The following is a 25,941-nucleotide window of genomic DNA, read 5'->3' as shown; positions in this document are numbered from 1 at the left end:
TGGAATAGTCAGGTGGGAAATTCCTTATCATGTAAGTTACTCTTCAGGAAGGTGGTGTCAGCCTCCCTGTCATACCCTGAGTTGAACAATGGGGTAGTAGGAGTTGGGCTCCAGCGTGTTGAACTGGTGGCATGTGCCTCCCTTTCTTCTGGGTATGGACACCTGGGCACAGGATTACTGGGTCAGAGAGTAGGCGTTTGCTTGCTTTAGTAGAATACCAATTTTCTTCTAAAAATTTACCCCAAGTTACCCCATCACCAATGTGTGAGCCTTCTAGTTGCTTCAGGCTCCTGGCAACACTTGGTGTCATCAGCCTTCCTAGTTGTAAGTACTCTTGTGGGTGTGTAGAGGGATGTCATCTGCTTGTGCTTTTTTGCCATTTGCACATGCATGTTATGACATCCCCGGTCAGTCTTGTGTTAGCATAAAATGTAAATATTTAATTTTATCATAGTTAAATTATACTGTATCTAAAGCTTTGTGCTTGCCTTTTTGCTTAGTTAGAATTTTTATGTCCTTTTTTTTGAGACGGAGTCTTGCTCTGTTGCCCAGGCTGGAGTGCAGTGGCGCGATTTCTGCTCACCGCATGCAAGCTCCGCTTCCTGGGTTCACACCATTCTCCTCCCTCAGCCTCCCGAGCACCTGGGACTACAGATGCCCACCACCACACCCGGCTAATTTTTTTGTATTTTTAGTACAGATGGGGTTTCATTGCGTTAGCCAGGAGGGTCTCGATCTCCTGACCTCATGATCTGCCCGCCTCGGCCTCCCAAAGTGCTGGGATTACAGGCGTGAGCCACCGTGCCCGGCAGTTTTTTTGTAAATATAATTTAAAAGCATATTTGGTTTTCTAATTATAAAATGTCTGTTGTGGCAGGCGCTAGATAGGGCAAAAGGCTCCCGGGTCTCCTAGTCTCCACCCGACGTTCTGCGCAGTCAGCTGGTGTGGTATGGTACAGGCCCTGCATTCTTTCCTGTGCTTGCATGTTGTACATAATTTTTCTCTTCTTTTTTCTCCCAAATCAAGTTACACAGTTTTCCTGCAGTTAACTTTTTTTTTTTTCATTTAATCATCATATTGTGGACATTTTCTCATGTTACTACATACAGATCTATTTTATTCTTTTTAACAGCAGCCAAGTGTCGCATTGTATGAATGTGACATCTATTTAGCTATTTCCATTTTCCTTTTATTTTATTAAGGTTGAGTGGAAGCTTTTTGAATTTTGAATATATGAAGCTTTTTGAATTTTGGATATATGTGGTTTTTAAACTGATTTCTTTTTCATAAGCTGTATATTTGGATTTTCAAACATATATTTGTGTGATTGAGTAAAATTAGAATAATTCACCTTCATGAAGAGCTACATGATAAACCACAGACTTATTTTTATTTGCTTAACCTGTTTTTTTGCTTCAGGAACATCTGTTTTTGTTTTTTTTGGTCTGTTTTAAAGAGATGGGTCTTGCTATGTTGTCCAGGATGGTCTCGAACTCCTGGCTCAAGCAATCCTTCCTCAGCCTCACAAAGTGCTGGGATTACAGGCCTGAGCCAGCCAGGAACAGCCTATTTTGAAATGAAATTATTGTTTACCCACTGCAGAGAGTAGTGACCATCTGTTACATTTTGATTGTTCTGTCTTCTTTCAAAGTAGGGGAAAATGAATTTTCCCCTGTGTGGCATTCAGTGTATTGTTGTAGGTTCTATTCGAACAGAATATTTTATTTTCTACTTAGGTTTCCCTTTCAAATGTTTCAGGTGTACGAAGCCATCGACAGCAGAGATGGAGCATCTTGTGCAGAGTTGGTGTCTTTTAAACATCCTCATGTTGCAAACCCACGACTTCAAGTAGGTGAAAGAGCTGTGCACACAGGTGTCTGCAGACAATTACAGGGTAACCACTTTCCTAAGAGAAGCGTAGAGTTTGAGTAAGAAGAAAACTAATATTGTCACTCTTATTTGAAAATTTTAAAGTTTCTTTATGATTTATGTAATTTCAATTCATTTGTGGAGCACTGACTATGTACGTACACTGTAGTGATGTGGACCTCCTGCCCTTGTGTTTGATTCTTAGACAGCTCTCTGAGGTTTAGAGAAGTTAGATGGTGGAGAGGCGGTGGAGCTTAGATTCTGTCTAGGCCTGTGCGTCCCCAAAGCCCCATAGACGTCGTGTACCACAGGTGTCTCCCATTTAAGTTGTTAGTCAGAAAGGCTGGCAAGCCAAGGCCCAGCCTGGGGTTGTACATGGAGTTTCCATGTCATCTGTGGCGTAGATGATGTTGAGGCAGTATTTTCTATAGAAAATCCTGTGGACATTTGGTAAAGCCCTGTTTCCTCATTGATACCCTTTATCATTTTGGAGTGTGTTCCTACTGGAAGCAGCGTTTTTCTTTTGGAAGAAAAATGGGCTTATCTATTGGTGATTATGTTTGGCAGTGTACAGACTTGCAACTCAGACCAGGTAAATCAGTCTCTGAAGTAGCAGCAGGCGTCTTTTTGTTTTTCTAATAAAGTTACCTAGGTGATTCTATGTGTAGACAGTGTTGAAAACCATTGCTCTAAGTAGGAGTTAGTGCTAGAGACTCGATGAGACTCAGGCTTGCCTTGGCCAGAACACCCCATGGCTGGTGCCCTGTGCTTTGTATTGTATGACATGAGAGGACACACACTGTCCTGTTTGCAATGTGAGACGGATCCCTTCATTGTAAAATTCCCAGTAAACTTTCTTCCGGTGGTTTCATTCACCAGGGACTGTAGAATGGTGATTTTTCTGATACTGTCATTCTTCTCTCACCATATCAGCATGGGCTCATTGCTTTTGTAAACAAAACAAAACAAAACAAAAAAACGCAGTATGCTTATAATCCATTGTGTGTTAGTCTGGATTCTCCAGAGAAACAGAGCCAGTGGGATATATCAATACTTATAGAGATTTAGTATGAGGAACTGGGTCCTGTGATTGTAGAGGTCATGAAATCCCACACAAGGAGTGAATTCTTCCTTCCTCGACCTCTTGTTCTATTCAAGCCCTCATCAGATTGGCCATTGCCCGTCCACACTGAGGAGGGTCATTGTTCTATTCAAGCCCTCATCAGATTGGCCATTGCCCGTCCACACTGAGGAGGGCCATCTACTTTCCTGAGTCTACTAGTGCAACTGCCAGTCTCATCCAGAAACACCCTCACAGACACTCCCAGAAATAACATTGTCTGGGGACTCCATGGCTAGTCAAGTTGGCAGAATTAACCATCACCTATTGAGATGTTCAGATTATCTAAAATTTGACTGTTAGGAGGAAAGGAAAACTTAGAAAGAAATGTCAGCTAGACTAGCCCAGGAGATGAGACTGGTGCTCTCAGCAGGAAGCCGAGAAGAACGAGTCCTAACATAGCACCATCTGTAACTCATTAGACCTCACTTACTAAACCTGTGACAGTTACTTAACAAGTATTTCTTGACTGACTGGTCAAGAATACTAATATACTAAAATGTATATGAAAGTGCCTAGAATATTTTCTGACTTGCAGAAGGCGAGACTAAATTATATTCATGGGCTTCTTGTTCCCCTGAAATATTGACAAATATTTGTTGAAGTAATGAACCATTTATTTATTTATTTATGAGACAGAGTCTCCCTCTGTCACCCAGGCTGTAGTGCAGTGGCACGATCTTGGCTTACTGCAACCTCCACCACCCAGGTTCAAGCGATTCTCATGCCTCAGCCTCCTGAGTAGCTGGGATTACCAGCGTGTACCACCACATCCAGCTAATTTTTGTAATTTTTTTTTGTAGAGACGGGCTTTCACCATGTTGGCTAGGCTGGTCTTGAACTTCTAGCCTCAAGTGATCTGCCCACCTCACCCTCCCAAAGTGCTGGGATTACAGGCATGAGCCACTGTGCTCACGGCCTGAACCTTTTATTTAGAGTGTTAAATATAAAGTGTTACTGTGAACTGTAAAGCATAAATTCTCTTGAAACAGAGGTTTAAATCTCTTTCTATATGTTGCATTCTTTCTGTGCCTATTAATTTTACTTTTGCCGTTTTTCTTTTTTAAAATCAGATGGCCTCTCCAGAGGAGAAGTGTCAACAAGTCTTGGAACCCCCTTATGATGAAATGTTTGCAGCTCATTTAAGGTATCTGTTGGGGAGGAAGAAAAACACACACATCTGGAAATTGCTGAATTAACTGGGGATTTTATCTTGCATTATCTTATGCTTGAAGCAGTGAATAACTGACTTTGAAAAAGTGGGAAAATGCGTTTGTAGCTTCAGTTTGGTAAAGCCTGTGAAAATTGTATGCATCAGTTATATAATACTATTTTTACCATCACATCGTATTTAGCATAGTGCCTGGTTAGTGGTCTTTTTAGTAGAGTTTGGAGCCGAACTGCTCACTTACCCTTTTCGTGGAAATATGTCTGTTTTTGAAGCTCTTTACATTACTGGGAAAGAAACTAGAGTTGAGCAAAGCAAACAATGCTACTTTTTATGTGCACTTCATATTTACTGTTTTATCTCTAGAGGATCAGTTCGGGCAGAAGATTGTGTCCTTATAGCCATGTGAGATTTGATTACTGTCTTTCAGAGCAGGCTGGGTTACAGGACCAGTGTGGGGTCTGTGAGCAGGAATGTTCTGTGAACCCCACAGGGTCTTTGGAAGAGTTGGGGCACCACCGTGTTCCTTGTAGTACAAAGCACCTGTGATTTCCTAGCTCTGTGCAGTGTGCGATAGGTTCCAGATTTGGCGATGAACTGACACTGACATTACCCAGCTGGGAATCTAGTTTGAATGTCATTGTCAGCCCCTGCTAGAGTGGAAGGGGCATACTATGTTATCAACATGTGTTACTCATAAACCCGCTGGTGCTAGGTCCTTCTGGGACTTGAAAGAGTAGTCTCCAAGCTTACTGTGGGACTTCCTCTTATCCTCACCTGTTTGTGTTCAGCCATTTGTGTGTTTCTTCCTTCACTCCTTTCATCCCAGGACCACTGGGACCTATGCAGTGAAGTGAGCTGTGTGGGCTGCATAACTAGTGCTAGGTTTTTATTGTGTGACAGCGTGTTTCTGTTTCTCCTCCAGGTGCACTTACGCAGTGGGGAATCATGACTTCATAGAGGCATACAAGTGCCAGACCGTGATAGTCCAATATCCTTTGTCGTTCATGGCAGCTGTCCAGCATAGAACACATGCAGTGGATTACTTGGGGCTTGAGACCCGGAAACACTGGGCCAGTTGCTCATTTCTGCAGTTAGAAAGGAATGACAGTGTTTTGGAACAGAAGCTCGTTTCAGCTGTTTCACTTGGGTACTTAAATTTAGCATGGATCTGAAGACTCGTGCAGTACTTAGTAAGGAAGAACACTGGTTAGGAAGAAGGATCTTACTCTGCTGAGAAGAAGAATGCTTTGTTGCCTTTAGTAAGGTAGTAAGTATATTTACAGGGACTGGTTAAGTCCTGTTGGTGAAATATCAGAAATCCAGAATTCAGGCAGAGATGGACAAGAGTGGACTCAGATGTACATCGGCATTGAATTGTGGCAGCTGAAGACCTTAAATCAAACCAATTCATACTTCAGTCATTTAAAGGGTATCTTTAGTTATGGCCTGAGTCAGTGAGTGTGCTAAGAATTTGTACGTATCTCTAGTTTTTGTCTTTTCGTTTTAACCACCTTGTTTAAATATACACAGAAGAGAGTTGGGCTATTTGCTAACAGCCTCCTTAGAATTCAAGAATTCTAGAGTTGATAAAGTCAGCCTTATGCTACAGATTCTAAAGCACTTAAATATAACTCACGATCATCTGGGCTCAGAGAAACCAAATAAAATGTCAGAAAGGGCCGATTTTAAAAAATCTTGTAAGTCTTTTTTATTTAGGAGACAGTATGTATGAAATAAGTGTATTTAGTATACTTGAGCCTAATGAGATACAGATATTTGTAATGTGAGCTTATACCTTTTTTCCTTCAAGAACTTACTATTGTTGCAACATAAATCTGCTCAAGGGTGAGCTACATTCCTTAAAATTTAGATTCTTATTCTTTACTTTTATTGTACGTAGCATTATTTGAACTTTGTATGCCATATCTTCCTTAATACAGTACATCATTCTTGCGAGCATTCCAGGCCCACAAAGAAGAAAACTGGTAAGTGTGAACAGAAACAGCTGCATTAGCAAATGGCAATTTTTTTTAGCAGAATCTTTTTACAAATTTGCTTTAAATAAATGTGTATTGTATTTTCCATGTGGATATTTAATAATCAGTGTGTTGACATATGGTAATATCTACACAGGTGAGTGGAGTCACAAATCTAGTAAACTGAAATGGTAGACCAGCCACATTGTTTGCAGTGTGTCTATGTAAATATAGTATTATTTTTATTTCAGATGTCCATTTCCCCAGATATTTATTAAATACTGTTTTTTCCTTCAGTTGTCAATTTTGAACTTTTGGTTTTAAACATTAGATAAAAGAGGTAGACCGACTACAGTTCATTTGGGGTGTTCTAATACATAATAATGGTGGTATTTTTAAATGCCTTGCCAAACTAAATTTTATGATTTATTAACAAACTATAGGTTAATACTGAAATTTGTTTATACTGAAATAACCAAAGGCCTTTTGCAAACAAACCCACCCTTTTATCTTTTTTTTTTTGAGAAGGAGTCTTGCTCAGTCGCCGAGGCTGGAGTGCAGTGGCGCAATCTCGACTCACTGCAGCCTCTGCCTCCCGCCACCCTTTTATCTTTTAACGTGAAAACTTGCACATGAAAACAGTCCAGTTTTGCCAGTTGGCTGTAAAAGTTGTTTTGTGACATTTTGTGTATTACATATTCTGGTTCCTATTAGGAAATCTGATCAAACCACTTCTTTTTTAGTGGTGCTGTTTGGATACTGGTGGGAAGCTGAGGGGAGGAGGATATCCTGGGAGCCCAGAACTGAAGCAGGGCTGGGGCCTCTGACAGGGTTGGGGACAGGGGTGTGGAGCACCGCATTGTGGGGCCCCAGGATGATCAGGAAGTCTGAGGCCTGCAGCCTGCCTGGACAGAAGGTGAGGAAGCAGACAACTGTCAGAGTTTTGGATAAGTGCGGACTCCATTCTGGATAGTAGCCCTGGGTGTCCGTGTTCTTCCCACCTCTGGGGATGGAATCTTGGCCCACGTAGCCCCTCACACTTGTTTACTTTTTGCCCTGCAGGGCTCTGCCTGTCATGTATGCAGTAGCGCTTGACCTTCGAGTGTTTGCCAATAATGTAAGTTTAATTTGCCGTCATTATTGTTTTAAAACTAAAACTTGGTGACTATCTGTTGTTTAATTTCATGTCATTCTTCCCAGAAGTTTTGAGGAGCAAATTGGAGTTGAGATGTGTCTGGTATAGGGAGCAAAAGAAAGATATTGACTATTCTTTCTGGGTTAACACCAACAGATTTATATAAACATTTGCTCAGATTTCCACACTGTTCATATAGAGGGAGAGGTTCCATTTTGTGGTTAACCATTTGTGGTATGTGTTATTTTTATGAAGTGAGTGGAACAACAACAAATGAGCTATTCTGCATCTCTTCTACCTTTAAGATGTGGCCTGCTCCCCCGCCAAAAAGAATTCAGCTTCATATAGATTTGGGCAGTAGGAGGGGGCTTCCCTGGGGTGAGGGGAGATCCTGGGTTTTATGGAGGCGACGTCCCCATGGGGACCCACGGAAGTCCCCATTATGGAGCAGCATTTGTCAACTTTTTGGTTTTAGGACGACCCCTTTACAGTTTTAGAAATGATTGTTGACTTCAGTTCCAGTCAGGATGCAATGGATTTCACCCTATTGTGCCTGCTAGAAACAGTTAAAACCCTGGGAGTTGTCAGGCCGGCATGGCTATGGGAGGTGGAGAGAAGAGGGGGATGGGGCTCAGAGTCACGTGTAGGGAGTCTCCAGGTTTCCTTTTTGTCTCCTGTCTGTCCTGGACTGGGCGTGTTAGAAACCTGAAGCCTTTCACCATCAGGCAGAGACAAAAAGCCCCAAGGAAACCAGGAGCCTGGGAAGACAGTCCAATCCAGCAAGACAGAACTCTGACCGTCACTGCCTCACTCCAGTGCCAGGCGCAAAGAAGTCAGCAGGTCCCTCCCGCCCCATCTGCAAAGTGGTGCGGCCTGGGGGTGGCCCAGGACCTCCACCCTGGGTTAGCAGTAATGAGGAGCTAGTCCCCCTCCCCACCAGGTGGATGTCAGAGGCTAAGCAGGGGACCTAGACCTCCCCCACTCAGTGGCTAAGGGGATGCACCTGTTTCTCTGCTTGTATGGTGAGGCCTGCTAAACAAGATAAATAAAGTCCATAGTCTCGTCAGGTAGTGCCTCAAATGTCCGGGATCTAATCGACACTGATTACCAGGAAAATCTCAACTTTCAGAGATTTCGAATGAGAAAAAACATTCAGCAGAAGACACCAAGGCTGAGATTGTACAAATGTTGGAATTATGTGACAAGAGTTTTAAACAGCCCTCTTGATTCAGCAAGCAATTTAGAACATGCTTGAAACAAATGAAAACATTCAAAGTCTCAACAAGGAAATAGGCGATATAAAGAAGAACCAAATGGAAATTTTAGAACTGAAAAGTATACTGAAGACCTCAGAGAGCTTTTATTTTTGTTATATCTATTTATATTTACTGTATTAGAACTTTTAATTAGAAAAGATTTTAAAATATTCATTTTAAAGCAACAATAATAAACCTTTTACATGTAACATAACCGACTTTTTAAATAAAAAATAACTATATTTGCAAAACAAAATACTAAGAAAAGTGGTGTCACATCACTTTTGACCTCTTTGATGTCTAGTTCAACAGAGGCAATCTGGTCCCCTTGCCTGCTTCTGCACTTACTCTGTTGCAGTACACTGTTTTGAGTAAAGTATTTCTCTGCCTGATGGTGAAAGGCTACATCACAAAGTTGTAGATGGAAAAGAGAGGAATATTCTCATAGGCTTTCCAGACCATTGAGATAATTCTTTGACTCTATATAGGAAAACCCCAAGAGGCAGTTTTTTTTTTTAAAAGGTTAGTTACAATGTGGCTTCTGAAGTGTACCAGTAAACTTTTTCTACCTTTACACTGAAATCCACTGGTCTGCCTAAAGCACTGAATGGATTTCGTAATATCTTGCGTTAGTCATGTCTTAGTCCATTTGGGCTGCTATAAGAAAATACTATAAACTGGGTTGGCTTGTAACCAACAAGCGTTTATGTCTCACAGTTCTAGAGGCAGGGAGGTCCAGATCAAGCTGAGTTTCTGATGAAGAGGGCCGCTTCCTGGCTCATAGCATCTTACTGTGTCTGCACATGGTAGATGGGGCAAGGGATCTCTCTTTCCCATTCATGACAGCTTCACCTTCATGACCTCATCACCTTCCAAAGGCCTCTCTTCCAAACACCGTCACTTTGAGGGTTAGGATTTCAGCATGAGTTTTGGAGGGGACACAAGCATTCAGACCATAGCAGACCATTTGGAGTATATTGGCTTACTGAGCCATGCAGCACCTCCCAAGTGTTGATATACCACTGTTAAAAACCCAACCCCCAAACCCCTACCTTCCTTAACATCTCCAGGGGCCTCATCAGAAAAGCCTTGGAGTAAGGAAAAGCTCCAAAGCTCACAGTAGTTCATAAAAGTTTTCCAGAATTCTGGTTTTTCTTGAAAGCACAAATGTTGTCTTTGGCAACCAGTACCATCAGTTGTTTGCCTGGAAGTGACAGATTTGTTCCATTCGTTTTGGAGAATATGGTCAGCCAGATGCCCAAGCCTGGGTAGCTGTGTCTGCCTGTCAGTTTTCTGTTCTGCAAGAAGCAGCTAGTTCAGCTCACAGCTCAGACAGCTGCCCAGAGCTTTTCTGTAAACAGCCATGAGACACCCGTGTGCAACAGAAGTGCTGTATGCTTCTCATTTCATCACAAAGAATATAAAAAACGTGTGCTCAAGGACCAAGATTTAAGAAAATTCATATTTACTGCATTATCAAGGACATTTTATTTATTTATTTAGAGATGGTCTTGCTCTGTCACCCAAGCTGAAGTGCAATGGTGCAGTCATAGCTCACTGCAGCCTTGAGTTCCTGGGCTGAAGCCTCCCACCTCAGCCTCCCGAGTAGCTGGGACTACAGGTCTACGCCATGATACCGGGCTAATTTAAAATTTTTTAATTAAGACAGAGTCTTGCCATATTGCCCAGGCTGGTCTCAAACTCCTGGGCTCAAGTGATTCTCCCACCTCAGCCTCCCGAAAGTGCTGGGATTACAGGTGTGAACCACTGTGCTTGGCTCATCAAGGACATTTTTTAAAGGAAACTAATTTTACTGGTTTGTTGATTGATTGATTGATTGCAGAGTGTCTGGTGTTTAAGAACATGATGATTACTTGTGTAGTTTGGTGCTGGTGGGAGCACTCCAGCATTTTACCTATTGCTGTTTTTGCACCATCAGTGCAAATGTTAATACAGTAAAAAAAGACCATAATGGCTTAGTGTTGTTGTGAATATAGTTTGAGCTGTGGGTCATCTGCAAGCCTGTTACAGGCCTCGGGTTTGTGGAGAACACAAGTGGCAGAAACAGATTCTTTCTTCTTTAACCAAGGCCATCCTCCCAAATGCGAGGGAAAAGTCAAACTCAGTGATGACTTTAATATTTGTTAAACGTTTTTATTTCAAGTGTTTTGACTAGCCAACTTCAGGGACTGAAGTAAGAGAGAGCTTAGTTGCTTAGTAACATATGCAGTGCAGGTTTGAAAAATTGGTGACTGACTTAACTTGAAATAATTGAAGAAAGATTTGGTTTGTGGAAGAATTGGAGTAATACAGACTTCTCAATTTTTAAAAATATTATAGTACATGCTAGCTGATTTCTCCAGGATGTTTTGGGACTTTGAGTCTTAATTGTACCCATTTTTTGCTTCATTTTGGCTGGGCACAATGGCTCATGCCTGTAACCCCAACACTTCCGGAGGCCAGGATGGGAGGATTACTTGGAGTCAGAAGTTCAGGACCAGCCAGAGCAACAAAGTGAGACCCTGTCTCTACAAAAAAAAAAAAAAGAAAAAAATATTAAAATAAATAAAAAAAACAAACAAACAAAAAAAAAAAACCCAAAACTAGCCAGGCATGGTAGTACCTGGTTCCATGGTTCCAGCTCCTCAGGAGGCTGAGATGGGAAGATCAGTGGAGCCCAGGAGGTTGAGGCTGCAGTGAGGTGTGATTGTGCCACTGCAGTCCAGCCTGGACGACACAGCAAGATCTTGCTTCGGAGAAATGAAATAAAAGTTTTTATATTTTATTAGGCAGATCAACAGTTGGTAAAGAAAGGAAAAAGCAAAGTTGGGGACATGTTGGAAAAAGCAGCAGAGTTACTGATGAGCTGTTTCCGGGTCTGTGCCAGCGACACGTGAGTAAGGACTTGAGGACCGACCACCAGACGCTGTTGGTGGTGTTTTCATTGCAGCGTTCACCCTTTCTGGCCTGTGTTTATTGTTGACACATATTTCATTTCTACACATGCTATAATCCCACAACCATCGTTATTTTTGCTTTAAAAAGTTGATTGTTTTGTAAAGGAAATAAGAGCTGAGGGAAAAAAGAGTCTTCATTTGCCCACATTTGACCATGTCTGGAGCTCCTCTGCAGGAACCAGTTTCCGTCTAGTGCCATTTCCCTTTCCTGAGGCACTTTCTTCCACATTTGCGTTTGGTGAGGGTCTGAGGGCAGTGAATCTTTTAAGCTTTCATTTTTCTGAAACTCTCGTTATTTTTTTTAAGAAATGTTCTCTCTTTACCAGTGAAGAAGCAGCACTGATCACCTTCATTTTTAAGGCTCCATTTGCTACATGGAGTCTCGTGGGTTGACAGTTTTTTCCTTTTGGCACTTTAAAAATGTCATTCCATCTGGTTTCCTTTGCTTCTGATGAGTCGTTGCCATCGTTCCCTGTATAGAATGGGTCTTTTTCCTCTGGCTATGATTTTCTCTTTATCATTGGCATTCAGTAATTTGGCTCTGATGTGCGTAGTTGGTTTTTTTTTTCTTTAATTTCTCCTGTTTAGGGTTCATTGGGCTTCCTGTATTTGTAAGTTGATGTTTTTAAAAATTTAATGTTTTACATTCTTTAACTACTTTTGGCCCCATTTTTTCTCTTCTCTTTCTGGGATTTCAACTGCATATGTGTTAAATGCATGATATTATCCCTCACAGGCCACTGTTAGTCTCTTTGTTTATTTTTTAATCTTTTTTTTTTTTTTTGAGACAGACTCTTGCTCTGTCGCCCAGGCTGGAGTGCAGTGGTGCCATCTCAGCTCACTGCAACCTCCGCCTCCTGGGTTCAAGCCGTTCTCCTGTCTCAGCCTCCTGAATAGCTGGGATTACAGGCGCATGCCACCACGTCCGGCTAATTTTTGTATTTTTAGTAGAGATGGGGTTTCACCATGTTGGCCAGGCTTGTCTTGAATTTCTGACCTCAAGTGATCCACCCTCCTCAGCCTCCCAAAGTGCTGGGATTATAGGCGTGAACCACTGCACCTGGCCTCAATCCTTTTTTTTTTTCCTCTCCTTCATTTTAGGTAATTTGTAATGACCTGCTTACAAGTTGACTGATCTTTTCTGCCATTATTTATTTTTAAATTCTCAACTTTCCGTCTGATTCTGCTTTAGAATTTCCATTTTTTCTTCTAAAACTCCCATCTCTTCACCAATTATATAATCACATTTATTTATGAGATTTAGGAAATTTTAAAGCAAAGAAAGATTATCAAAGGTATCCATATATAAATAAACAAAAAACTATTGTTCACAGAGAGTAGTTGTTTTAGTCTTCTTGTGTTGCTATAAAGGAATACCTGAGGCTGGGGAATGTAAGAAAAGGGGAATACCTGAGGCTGGGGAATGTAAGAAAAGAGGGGAATACCTGAGGCTGGGGAATGTAAGAAAAGAGGTTTATTTGGCTCACAGTTCTGCAGGTTGCACAAGAAGCATGGTGCTCGTATCTGCTTCTGGTGAGGCCTCAGGCTGCTTCCACTCATGCTGGAAGACGAAGAGGAGCCCACTACATGGCAAGAGAGGAGGCAGGAGATAGAAGGGGAGGCGCCAGGCTCTTCCACAACCAGCTGTCTGGGAACGCTCACAGGAGCTCAGAGCGAGAACTCATTCATTATGGCAAGGACAGCACCAAGCCATTCATGAGGGGTCCACCCCCATGACCCAAAAACCTCCCATTAGGTTCCTCCTCCAACAACGGGGATCAGGTTTTAACATGAGGCTTGATGTGGCCAAAAAACCACATCCAAACCATAGCAGTAGCCCAGCTTCTCTTTTCACTCATTGTGTTTGTTGCCAATAAACTCCGTAGCCTCAAAAGATGGGAACTTTTCCTTTTGGGTGTTGTAGATCCCATCCATGAAACCGAAAGTAAGTGTTGAGCAGAGCAAGCTGTATGTAAAGGCCAAGGAATGAAGAAGCAGGAGTGTGGCTCACAAATCAACTTCTCTACTCCTGAGGGGTGAGGGGATTGAAATAGAGGGTTTCTTGAATGAAGGGGTTGGACATTGAAAGCAAGGGGAAGAATATTCATGGCTTTTCTGGAAATGGACGGTGAACTTCTGGGAGCTGAAGCACTGCCATCTTTTTGTCCTTTGACGGCGTCTTCCCGTCATTGTCATGGTGATTGTCAGCCGCTGTGGCACTGGTGGGAGTGTCACGGAGCATGAAAATGAGGTTGTAATGAAGTTGGAGGCCCCGCAAAGGCCAGGTGGACTTCTACTTAGCATCCTGCTGGTCTTAGCTGGTTTAACCAAGAGGGGAGCCTCTGACCTCAGGCATCCTATTGCTGAAGATAAGCAGAGTTTGAGTTGTGCAACTGTTCAGCCAAGCCTACAAGATGTATAGTGCTGTGGGGGTAACATGGCCTCCCTATCCAGCCTCGCTTCAGAACTTTCGCACCAAGGCTGGACTGTAGAAAAGTCCTTCCTATGCCATAGCACTTGCCCACTGAGGCCTCCCATGGGTGCCGTTTCCTTTGCTGGAAGGTTCTCCTCGACTCCTGGCAGTCTATACTCATTTAAAGGTTTCCGCCTTCTCTAAAGCCTCTCGCTGCTGGACTTCACGGTGGATCAGATTTCCCTTTTATAAACATTCATAGCAGACTGTACATTTCTTGCACTGCGTTTACCAAACGAGTTGATGGCGAAGTGCGTGAGGGCGTGGGCCTTCTCCATCACTAGCGTTCCTTGCACCCCAGGAGCTCAATCCGTGTTTCCTAAATGAATACTTGACATTTTGCTTGATCGTATATTCTTGCACAGCAGTGATCTTCACGACCTTTGATTAGGCAGTGGCTTCTCAGATACGACAACAAAAGCATAAGCAACCAAAGGAAAAAATAAATTGGACTTCATCAAAATTAAAAACTTTAGACTTCAAAGGACATTCTCAAAAAAGTAAAAAACAACCATAACCTAGCAAATAATACATCTGATAAGGGCCTAATATCCAGAATATATAAAGAATTATTACAACTCAACAGTAAAAAGACAATCCAATTCAAATTCTTTAAAATGTTTAAAGAATTTGAAAAATCTTCCAAACAAAATACACAAGTGGCCAGTAAGTGCATGAAAAGATGCTCAACGTCATTAATCACCAGTGACTTAGTCACCAATGACTAATGCATCAGTCACTTGAAATGCAAATCAGAACCTCTGAGAGCTGCCAGGCCACACCCAGTGGGATGACTGTAATCAGAAAGACGGGCAGCGCCAGTGAGGATGCACGGAGACTGGAGCCTCGTACACATTGCCAGGGGAACAAAAACAGTGCAGCTGCTGTGCAGAAACGGGAAGGCAGTTCCTCAAAGTTGGACGTAGAGCTACCATGTGACCCAGCATTTCCACCCTGAGGGGACACTCAGAAGACAGAGGCAGATCCCCAGTGACATCTCTTTCCCGTTGGGGTTTGCTTTTGTCACATAGTCTCCAATAGAGGTCATCATTCCTGGTGCCAGACCAGCTACGATATTACCATACGTGTAGCGTTTTACGTGAGTTACAGAGTACTTGTGTGTTTTGTTTGGTTTTTCCATAGCTCTTTGAAGTCATAGAACATTATTATTATTTGTCTCCGTTTTCAGATGAGGAAAACGAGACCTTGAGAGACTTTTGTTTGAGGTCATGCACGTAGGGAATGATAAAAGTCATAGACCTGCTTAGAGCAGCTCACAGGCAGTTATAAAACAGAGTTTGATATTTTAAAATTGTATTTTTACATTATTTTAAGTGTTTCTATATGGACACATTTTGGTCTTTAAGAGTAATTTTATGTTCTGTGGCTTGTAAAGCACCTACTTGTTTTCTGTACTGGGCACTTTTGTATTTTTGTGCCTTGAGTTTAAGTGATTTTATCATTTTGTTAACACCACAGAGTGTACTTCGTAAACCGAAATGGCGTGGCCTATTACACACCCCCGCTGTGTGGCGCAGCCTGTGGGTCCTAGGCTGCGAGGAGCAAGAGCTGCACTAAATGCTGTAGGCAACTGGAACACAGTGGGAATTATTTGTGTGTCTAAACAGATCTAAACACAGAAAAGGTGCAGTAAAAATACAGTGTGAGACTCTGTAGGGCCCTATCTCACATGTGGTCAAGTGTAAGACTCTGTAGGCCCTATCTCACATGTGGTCAAGTGTGAGACTCTGTAGGGCCCATCTCACGTGTGGTCAAGTGTGAGACTCTGTAGGGCCCCATCTCACGTGTGGTCAAGTGTGAGATTCTGTAGGCCCCATCTCACGTGTGGTCAAGTGTGAGACTCTGTAGGGCCCCATCTCACGTGTGGTCAAGTGTGAGACTCTGTAGGCCCCCATCTCACGTGTGGTCAAGTGTGAGACTCTGTAGGCCCCCATCTCACGTGTGGTCAAGTGTGAGACTCTGTAGGGCCCCATCTCACGTGTGGTCAAGTGTGAGACTGTAGGGCCCCATCTCACGTGTGGTCAAGTGTGAGACTCTGTAGGGCCCCATCTCACGTGTGGTCAAGTGTGAGACTCTGTAGGGCCCCATCTCACGTGTGGTCAAGTGTGAGACTCTGTAGGGCCCCATCTCACGTGTGGTCATCTGCAGTTGACCGAAATGTTGTGTAACCTGTGACTGTTTCCAGGTTAATTGCAGACAGTGGCACACCCTCCCCTAGGTGCTTCAGTTTCTGTTTTTTCAGTCTTTTGAGGTAAAATTTGCATGCAGTGAACTACCTACAGTATTATCTGTCTGCTTGCTGCTGAGGTATAGGACATGATTGCCACCCCAGAAACTTCCCTCATCCCTCATGTGGGGCAGGCCCTTTCTGCTGTCTGGATTTGTTCCACTGTGGGTCGCTTCCTGCCTGTCCCCAGAAACTTCCCTCATCCCTCATGTGGGGCAGGCCCTTTCTGCTGTCTGGATTTGTTCCACTGTGGGTCGCTTCCTGCCTGTCCCCGGAAACTTCCCTCATCCCTCATGTGGGGCAGGCCCTTTCAGCTGTCTGGATTTGTTCCACTGTGGGTTGCTTCCTGCCTGTTCGGTGACTTTATGTAAATGGACGACCACAGTGTGTACTTTCTGTGTCTGCCTTGGTGGGACTCATCCTCTTTGTGTGTTTTACTGGTTTGTTTTGTCGTACTGATGAGAAGTATTTTTCCATTTTTCTTTTCTTTTTTTGTTTTTGTTTTTTGAGACGGAGTCACGCTGTGTCACCCAGGCTGAAGTGCATTGGCCTGGGGTCGAGTGATTCTCCTGCCTCAGCCTTCTAAGTGGCTGGGATTACAGGCACACACCACCATGCCCTATTTTTCCATTTTTCAAAAACGGTTTATAACAATTAACTTTTACACATTGTTGCTGCAAATGAGGCAGTTTTTAGCTGGTGCCGCGGAGGAAGGATATTACTCAAGTAGTTAATTGGGATTTTCCTGGTTTGTTTCCTCTTTTATTTTTACCCATCAGGTAAGACATCTTTTTTCATGATGTTATCTTGTTTGATGAATATGACTTGATATGAATAAGTTGATATGAATATGACTTGAGCTTTGGGACTTTACCTCAAGATATTAATTTGTTTAGGCAGTTTATTTGGTGATTTATAAATAAAATTTTTATTTCCTATGTAACTTAAAAAAAATTATTTCCCCATAGCCGTGCTGGTATAGAGGACTCTAAGAAGTGGGGCATGCTGTTTCTGGTGAACCAGCTGTTTAAAATCTACTTCAAGGTGCGCTTCTGTTTGAATCCTTTCTGTCTTTACAATTTTCGATTCTCCTGGGCTTCCCACATATCATATATATCAGCTAGCCTCCCTGGCGTTGCTTGTGAAATGATCATAACCGTATTCCTAGTCCTAATAGCGAACATTTGTTGAATGCCTACTAGGTGCAAGGCACTATTCTGAATGCTTTACAAATGTCTTCCTGTTGATAATCAGCCCTCTGAGGTTAGCGCTCTCAGCCCCAGAGGAAACGAAGGCCCCTGTGTGTGAAGCAGCTGGCCCAGTGTGGTGGAATTGGGCTTTCAGTGCAGGCGGTTTCACTCCAGAGCCTTTTGTCTTCTGTGGTCATAATTAACTATGGAAAAGCAGGCATGTAGATGGATAGATGGATAAAGAAACCATTGCCACATAAAGTCAGTCCGGTTAAGAGCAGCCCATCACGTGTCAGCAGCTGGGACTTGGGCCTTCTGTCCAGCGCCTTCCACTCCTGTAGAGCACCCCACCTTCCTGCCGGTGCTGCATAAGCACAGGCTCCTGCAGGGCTGCGCCCCCTGGAACGGCTTCCCAGAACCTCCACAAGCATGGGCTCCTGCACAGCTGCGCCCCCTGGAATGGCTTCCCAGAGCCTCCACAAGCACGGGCTCCTGCAGGGCTGCGCCCCCTGAAACGGCTTCCCAGAGCCTCCACTAGCACGGGCTCCTGCAGGGCTGTGCCCCCTGGAACGGCTTCCCACTGCAGGGCTGCGCCCCCTGGAACAGCTTCCCAGAGCCTCCACTAGCATGGGCTCCTGCTGGGCTGCGCCCCCTGGAACGGCTTTGCAGAGCCTCCCAGGGTGAATGCCATCTATGCTGGCTGCTCTCTGTTTTGGTTTTATTATATAAATAATTTTTATGATATAATAGGTTTTGTAATTTGCATTTTAAGGAGACTTGCTTAGTAATTTGTTTTGCCACCTGTTTTTGTTGTTTTTAAATATTTTAAATGGATTGTTATTCATTATAGATCAACAAACTCCATTTATGTAAACCCCTAATTAGAGCAATTGACAGCTCAAACCTGAAAGACGATTACAGCACTGCACAGAGAGTAACATACAAATACTATGTTGGACGCAAGGCTATGTTTGACAGCGATTTTAAGCAAGGTATGTTGCTAATCTTTTTTTCCCAGTATTTTAAATAAGACATTGCATTCTGAACAACTTTGAATAATATAGTTTCAGAGAACACAATTACTGTATTTTATTTTTAAATGTGGACCAAGTTATATATACATATTTGACACTAAAGCTGATTAAAGGGAAATTATATTGAAGATTCTTAATCCACACTGGGTCTCTGAAGTGCATGCTGGAGTCTCACAGGCATTACAGACATCGTTTCTGAGTTCACTGAGCATGACTGTTCTCAGAATAGAATGTAAATCATTGTTTTCTTTATTTGCTTTTTGACCCTGTAATAGATGATGGTTATGTTGACATAGGAAATGGAGATTAGGACAACATTTAGTTCAGCGACTGACTTCATGACCTACAAATCCTGCATGGAGATGACTTAGAAGCAGGGGATGTGCCCTTGGACCTGGTGTCAGAGCTCTCGTTTAAACAGCCTCGTGCAGTGTGTCGCTACCACACCTGACACTATTGTATTAGTTTACGTTGGTAACTTTCTCAAGAACAGGAAACTAGTCTTTTCTTCTTTTTGTAATTTTTATCGGCTGTCACAGCATCATTCTTGGTGATCTCTTCTCTTGTGCTCAAACCAGACTTTAAACTCTTCTTCAGCTGTTTGTGGAGCACACAGTCCCAAGTACATGAAGCAACATAACTTTAGGCAATGCAAGATAAATAATAGCCCTTTCATAAGGACGCTCTGGCTTTTTATTCTATAGGCTTGTATAGACCATTTCCTTTCACAGTTTTTACTCTGTGGGCTTGTATGGACTGACTGTTCATTTCCTTTCAGTTTTTAGTAGATCTAGGGCTTTTAAAGAAGGGCTTTTCTTGTCTGTCTCTTTTTTTTCTCTTAATATGAAGCATAAAGGTAGAGAAGCTTTTAAATTCTGTCCTATTGGATTTTATTAAGATACTGATTTTTTTTCTTCTGAGGATTCAGTAAGTGGTATTTTTGAATACCTAACATAGCCAGAAATTATTATTAATATTGATGCGACATAGTCATAGTTTCTGACATCTTTAGAGCTAAAAAGTTTGTTTAAGTCTGTATCATCCAACCCTTTCGTTTGACTGTAAAAGAAATAGGAAGCCATTGAGAGTGTGATGCTCTGAGATTACTGAGTGATTCTGTGTCCCCAAAAAGCCAGCGCTGGCGATAGATCTTCTGCCTTGTAGCTCGCAGAGATTTTGTTTTCCATTTTACTGCTAGGAATTCCTAGAACCCTGATTGTATTTAAGTGGATAAAATGTCTGCAGAGATTGTGGTGATTTTCTTTCCTGTGATTTTATATTATTTATGTAAGAAAGAATATTTGGAGTATCTCAGTTGTTGTATGTATACTTTCATTAATTTATTAATTTCAGAGATTTTTACCCCTCTAGATATTTTTGACTCCAACCGAAATATATTATTTGATGCAAAATGACTTAGGTTCCCTCAAAGACAGCAGAAAAATCTCAGCTTGCATTAACTATTAGAAAATGCATTTTTTGGCCGGGCGCGGTGGCTCACGCCTGTAATCCCAGCATTTTGGGAGGCTGAGGTGGGTGGATCACGAGGTCAGGAGATCAAGACCACGGTGAAACCCCGTCTCTACTAAAAATACAAAAAATTAGCTGGGCACGGTGGTGGGTGCCTGTAGTCCCAGCTACTCAGGAGGCTGAGGCAGGAGAATGACGTGAACCCGGGAGGCGGAGCTTGCAGTGAGCTGAGATCGCGCCACTGCACTTCAGCTTGGCGACAGAGTGAGACTCCATCTCAAAAAAAAAAAAAAAGAAAAAGAAAAAATGCATTTTTTGTACATCCAGGAGAATTTGAGATTACCTTGGGCAGTAGCAAAGGTACACTTTTTAGAGGCTAGTTTGCAAAAGTCAAACTGGCAGCTGGTGGGTTATTGCAGACTCTCAGTGAATCCTTGTTCCTTGGTCTCAGCCCCACAGGGCTCCTCGTGGGTCATGGCTTTGTGGTTTGGAAGAGACACTGGCCCCACTGCATTCACTCTCACTGTGCAAGACTGGATGTTTTTTGTGCCAATGTGGCCACATAGTTTAGGAGCAGAGGCAGTGTGTGGTCTCAGTGTGGGTTCCCTAGGCCTCGACCCAGACCCCAGGGCCTGCTGCTTCTGGTGACCCATTCTGCATAAGGGAGGGCCTCTGCAGCTCTGAGCATCTCTGTTCTCTTATAGTTGGGACTTAATATCACTGTTCAGGAAGAACTTACATAAACAGGAACATCTCACTTTCCTAATTCTTGACCCAAACTCAGCCTTAGCGAAGTCTCTTCTCTTCACCTAGGGAGAATGTGGAATCATTGTCCAGAAACCCCTGACCCTTCAGCTTTCCAGCCTCAGGACAAGGCTCAGCTCCTGCCTGCCTGTTCTGAGAGTTCCTTGTTAGCGTGGGCTGAACTCTTTGCAGGCCTGTCCTGCAGTTTGTAGGATTAATCTTGACAAATAGAATTACTTTTGTATTTTGAAATCTATTAAATTCAAATCTGTTTTTTAATATTGCTCTCAGGACAGAATTAATATGTTGTGTGTTAGTAATAAGTTAATTTTTTAAAGCATGTGGTCATTTAAAATGGAAGATATATGATCACTAATTATATGTTAAGCTGGAGGATGGTGTTTTACTAAGTTATTTTCATTGTTTAATTATGGGTGATTAAAATGTATTGTGGAGGTACATTTTTAAATATGTCTTTATATTTTTCATGAATGTAGAAATCATCTGAGCAGGGTCAGACTTTTAAAATGTTATCATAATGGCTTGCCAGATGACCTTAGGCAAATCAGAATCTCTGTGAAAGTTATTTTCTTCAGTTTTCCTCTGTTAAGTAGGACTTCCCAGGCAGTTCCTGTTGAATTTGGGGGTATGGATTTTACTTAAGGAAAGTCATTGATCACAGAAATGAAACTGGGATGATATTTTTTGAGATAATAAAGGGAGGGGGCTTTTGCCTTTTAAATCAGGAAATAGTGGTAGAAAATGGAGCAGGAAGGGGCCTGAAGCAGGTGCGTTGGTCTCACGCGTGCTGGCTCTGCCTTCTTTGCAGCTGAGGAGTACCTGTCATTTGCCTTTGAGCATTGTCACCGTTCTAGTCAGAAGAACAAAAGGATGATTCTGATCTATTTGCTTCCAGTAAAAATGCTATTGGTGAGTGATTGTTACTCCATGTTTATAGATCCTGGTGCTTTCACAAAGTTGACAGCTGATAGGTTTTTTAAAACCTAGCAGACAGTCTGTAGTTGATCACAGCCTGAGCTGTGTATGAGCACACCCCAAAATAAAGAAGGAGCATGCATTGTGTGTGGCCCAAACCCAGAGCTTCATGCCTTACACCTCCAGGTCCTTCTAGAAAAGCTCTCGCTGTGTCTTGTTTCCCTTAAAAGTATTTAACTCAAGAGTTTAACGTTCATGTGACAAAATAAGTACGTATCATTTGTATTCCTCCCTTAAAACCTAAGTTAAAAGCAGTGGATTCACCAAGAAAGAAAAATGTCATTTCCCCCTCTCTGTGGGTATTTCATTTAGTTACTAAAATGTATTTTTGATACTTGAAATAACTGGTAAGTTAATTGACTAATGAGAAAAGCATTGCACACAGGTGGCTAAAGCTTCTGTAGCTCTGAATGGATTGTGATGGAGAAGCGCTGCTGTGGCCTTGCCCTCCTCACTTCTCACCCCATTTAACTGACAGCCAGTTTCAAATGCTTAGCTGATTCTTCTGGAAGCTACTTCCGTATGCCTACATCTCATGCTTATACTAGCATTTCTTCAGTTATCACTCTCCTGTTATAGAAATTCGAAGAAATGTGAGAAGGTCAAGATCAAGGTCACGTGTCATGGAATGACAAAAGTGTGTTGTACCCAGGTGTTCTGATTTCTAGACCTGTGTTGTTTTCCTAGTGTACTATGATGTGTTTAATCCATGGACATTCTAAGAAACTCAGGTTGCAATTTTCTTAAAACTTAATTCCTTGATATGAATATTTATCAAGGACAGTTTTGTCAAAAAATGAAAGCATTTTCATTCTGGAAAATTGACTCTTAGGGTCACATGCCCACTGTGGAGCTCCTGAAAAAGTATCACCTGATGCAGTTTGCGGAAGTAACCAGAGCTGTAAGGTAGAGTATGCCATCCTTCCTGTTTGGGGTTTTAAAAATGCAAGGCTGATGAGAGTTGACGTGCACGCTCTGTGAGAAACTCACCCTCCTTCTGACGCGCCTCCCCCCTCACCAGCGAGGGCAACCTGCTGCTGCTGCACGAGGCGCTGGCGAAGCACGAGGCCTTCTTCATTCGCTGCGGAATCTTCCTCATCCTGGAGAAGCTGAAGATCATCACCTACAGGAACCTCTTTAAGAAAGTGTAAGCGTTTCCCGGCACATTGGGCTCCCAGCGTGGCTCTCGGCAGAGCAGTCAGACATCCAGGGCTGTTGCAGGCTAAGAGAGAAGGCCACCATGTGGGGTTGTTATCTTCCTTCCATTGTGTGGGATAAAATGAAGCCTCCGCCCACTGCCTCCTGGGGACCCTGCGCGGAGACACGTGAGTAGCACAAGCTGTGCCTGGACTTGTGGGGGAGGTAAGCAGGTTCTATGTGAGAAGACAACTTGAGAACATCAGCCCTGAGAGCCGCGGTACCACATTTCATCAGAGCACACAGGACTCGCCACTCACTCCCCTCCCTTAGTGCTGACCAAGTAGCCCTCCCAGCCACTCCTGCCTGTCACAAAGGCAGATGCAGAGATCGTCATTCCTTTCCTCACACGTCTTCTGAGGCCTCGTCCCAGCAGGATCTCAGTTCAGTAAACTTCAGGCAAAGGCCAACTTTGTATAGAGCTGTGGGTAGCACGTCACAAACAGTAGGGACCCTATTTCGTGGAGTCTGTGAGATACAGCCCATTGTCAGGTGCTTCCTGATTTCAGGGAGATTAAAATGTGAAAAAAAAAACTGAACCTTAATGAAATACTTAGAAAATAATTAAAAATTGTATTTGTACTAGTGACTTTTTAAAGATTGAAAAGTCAAATTAGATTTAATAGCTCTGAGAGTGTAGTTTAGAGTTTATCTAATAGGTGGGAATTTTTTTACTGCTTTAGAACACCGGCTTATTAAGAGGTGCCTTTTCTTGGCTGTGGAGTATTGCATCCTGTCGGTAACCACAGTGCCCTTCTCCTCCCCTCTTCCAGGTATTTGTTACTGAAAACACATCAGCTGTCTCTGGATGCTTTTCTGGTTGCCTTGAAGTTCATGCAGGTGGAGGACGTGGACATTGACGAAGTTCAGTGTATTCTGGCTAACTTGATATACATGGTGTGTGAGTCCTGGTTTTAATTTAAGCAGCTACTCACAGCAAGATTCAGCCCAGAATTTGAAGCTTCAGTGTGGTGGTGTTAAAATTGTTAAAAGGCCTTTTGCTTTTTATTTGATAGAACTAATTTTAGCCCAGGAAATACCATTCACCAGGGCCTTAGGAGCATGAGGGGACGGATACTCTTGTATGTTTGCATATTCTTTACTGGCAGTACATCCCTCAGTATCTGTCGATTCTCCGACCCCCCTCGGATACCAAAATCCACAGGTGCTTCAGTCACTGATAGGACGTAGTATTTGCATATGAGCTATGCACGTCCTCCTGTATACTTTATCTCTAGGTTACTTAAAATACTCAGTGCACTGTAGATAGCTGTTGTACTGTATTGTTTAGGGAATCACAGCAAGGGAAGAGCATCTGTACATGTTCATTACAGATGCATTTTTTTTTTCCCAAATATTTTCAGTCCACAGTTGGTTAGATTCATGGATATGAAACCCACCGTGGATATAGAGGGTTGATTGTATTTATTTTTACTCATTGTCTTCCTGCTGAGCTGAACTGTGCCGCTCTTGGGGAAGAATGCTAATGCCAAATTAATTAGATCACCCAGCATTTTTGACATGACTCAGATCCAAAAATGTAAACGCATTCCTCCCTTTCTGCCCCGCAGGGACACGTCAAAGGCTACATATCGCATCAGCATCAGAAGCTAGTGGTCAGCAAGCAGAACCCATTTCCTCCCCTGTCCACGGTGTGTTGAGAGTACACGGAGCCCTGAGGACGGGTGAGCCGTTGTTTCTTTCCACTTTGGTTGTGCTGATGAGACCGGTCCGGTACTGCAACAAGGTTCCCTGAAGCCGGAACTCTTGGAGGCGCTTTTCCCAGGGATGCTGAGGCTGAGATTTTCAGCACACCCGAGTTAATCTCCTTCATTTGTAACTAATTTCAGCCTGATGAAAACCTGGAATTCCTTTTTCACAAACTCGGCTGGTTCTGGAGTCTTTGTGAGACTTCTTTGAAGGAGGCTTCGCGTGAAGGCCGCTCTGGCTCACTTTTCCTAAGTGTGGTTCCTGAAGGCTGTCTTTGTAACTTTTTGTAGTTCTTTGTGTAAAAAGGGTATTCTGAATTTATACACATGGCATGTTCTTCATTATATCTTCCAGGATACATCTGTTTTTATATATTAAATTTGAATATGTTATCAAAATGCTTGATTAACTTAAGGCACCTTTTTAAAAGCAGAATTTAATTTGATTTAAATTTTCCAGATTTTATAGCTTGCCTGTATGGATGCTCCTCAATTTATGATGGGGTTACATCCCAATAAACTTATTTTATTTGCCTTTGCTTTGTTGGTTAAAAAAAAATTTCTTTTAAAAAACCATCTTAAATTGAAAATACATTTAATACACCTGCTACTAAACATTATGGCTCACTCTAGCCTTCCTTAACATACTCAGAAGCCTCCACTTAGGCAAAATCAAACACAAAGCCGATTTTATTTTATAATAAAGTGTAGATGCCGGGCGCGGTGGCTCACGCCTGTAATCCCAACACTTTCGGAGGCCAAGGCAGGCAGATCACCTGAGATTGAGAGTTGGAGACCAGCCTGACCAACATGGAGAAACCCCGTCTCTACTAAAAATACAAAATTAGCCGGGCGTGGTGGTGCATACCTGTAATTCCAGCTACTCAGGAGGCTGAGGCAGGAGAATCGCTTGAACCCGGGAGGCAAAGGTTGCAGTGAGCCGAGATCATGCCATTGCACTCCAGCCTGGGCAACAAGAGCGAAACTCTGTCTCAAAAAAATAAATAAATAAAAATAAAAATAAAAGTGTAAATACCTCGTGTAGCTTACCGAGTGCTGCACTTAGAGTGGAAACCGAAGGGCTGCTGGACGCTGAGGCATGGCTGCCCCTGAGTGCGTCCCTTCGGCACCACGGTGAGGTTGACAGTCGCTAAGTTGGGCCACTCACATTGGGCTGTTGGGGCTGCCCTCACAGAATACCACAGGCAGCTTAAGCAACAGGAATGTATTTCCTCACAGTTCTAGAGGCTGGAGGTCTGACTGAGATGGGGTTGCCAGCACGGTCGGCTTCTGGGGAGGGCTCTCTTCTGAGTTGCACACTTAAGAATAAGGTGGTATTCTTGCCGTGCTAGAGATGGTACAGATAGAGATGACTCCCTCCTTTTTTGAGACAGG

The 25,941-nt window shown here is 42.9% G+C and overlaps 1 protein-coding gene across 6 annotated transcripts in view; it reads left to right on the top strand.

Moving 5' to 3' along the window:
- The window catches only part of PCID2 (PCI domain containing 2), a 31,449-nt gene extending 6,364 nt beyond the window's left edge, over positions 1-25,085 (top strand). For 2 of the 6 annotated variants that reach the window (XM_055360237.2, XM_055360238.2), the window contains exons 2-14: positions 1,760-1,849; positions 4,064-4,137; positions 5,084-5,149; positions 6,105-6,146; positions 7,200-7,254; positions 11,318-11,421; positions 17,175-17,250; positions 18,247-18,388; positions 21,474-21,574; positions 22,473-22,546; positions 22,662-22,787; positions 23,611-23,734; positions 24,409-25,085. In XM_055360237.2, coding sequence (XP_055216212.1) covers positions 1,760-1,849; positions 4,064-4,137; positions 5,084-5,149; positions 6,105-6,146; positions 7,200-7,254; positions 11,318-11,421; positions 17,175-17,250; positions 18,247-18,388; positions 21,474-21,574; positions 22,473-22,546; positions 22,662-22,787; positions 23,611-23,734; positions 24,409-24,498 — 1,164 coding nt within the window. In that variant the 3' untranslated portion in view covers positions 24,499-25,085. Of the gene's footprint in view, positions 1-1,759; positions 1,850-4,063; positions 4,138-5,083; positions 5,152-6,104; positions 6,147-7,199; positions 7,255-11,317; positions 11,422-17,174; positions 17,251-18,246; positions 18,389-21,473; positions 21,575-22,472; positions 22,547-22,661; positions 22,788-23,610; positions 23,739-24,408 lie in introns of all 6 variants that reach the window. The other 4 variants (XM_031007284.3, XM_031007285.3, XM_055360236.2 and 1 more) reach the window with 3 other exon arrangements.
- Positions 25,086-25,941: the final 856 nt, after the last annotated feature.

The sequence above is a fragment of the Gorilla gorilla genome, chromosome 14 (assembly GCF_029281585.2).
Source record: "Gorilla gorilla gorilla isolate KB3781 chromosome 14, NHGRI_mGorGor1-v2.1_pri, whole genome shotgun sequence".
Lineage (NCBI taxonomy): Eukaryota > Metazoa > Chordata > Mammalia > Primates > Hominidae > Gorilla > Gorilla gorilla.
Note: the sequence above shows the minus strand (reverse complement) of the source record. Positions and strands in the feature narration are given on the sequence as shown.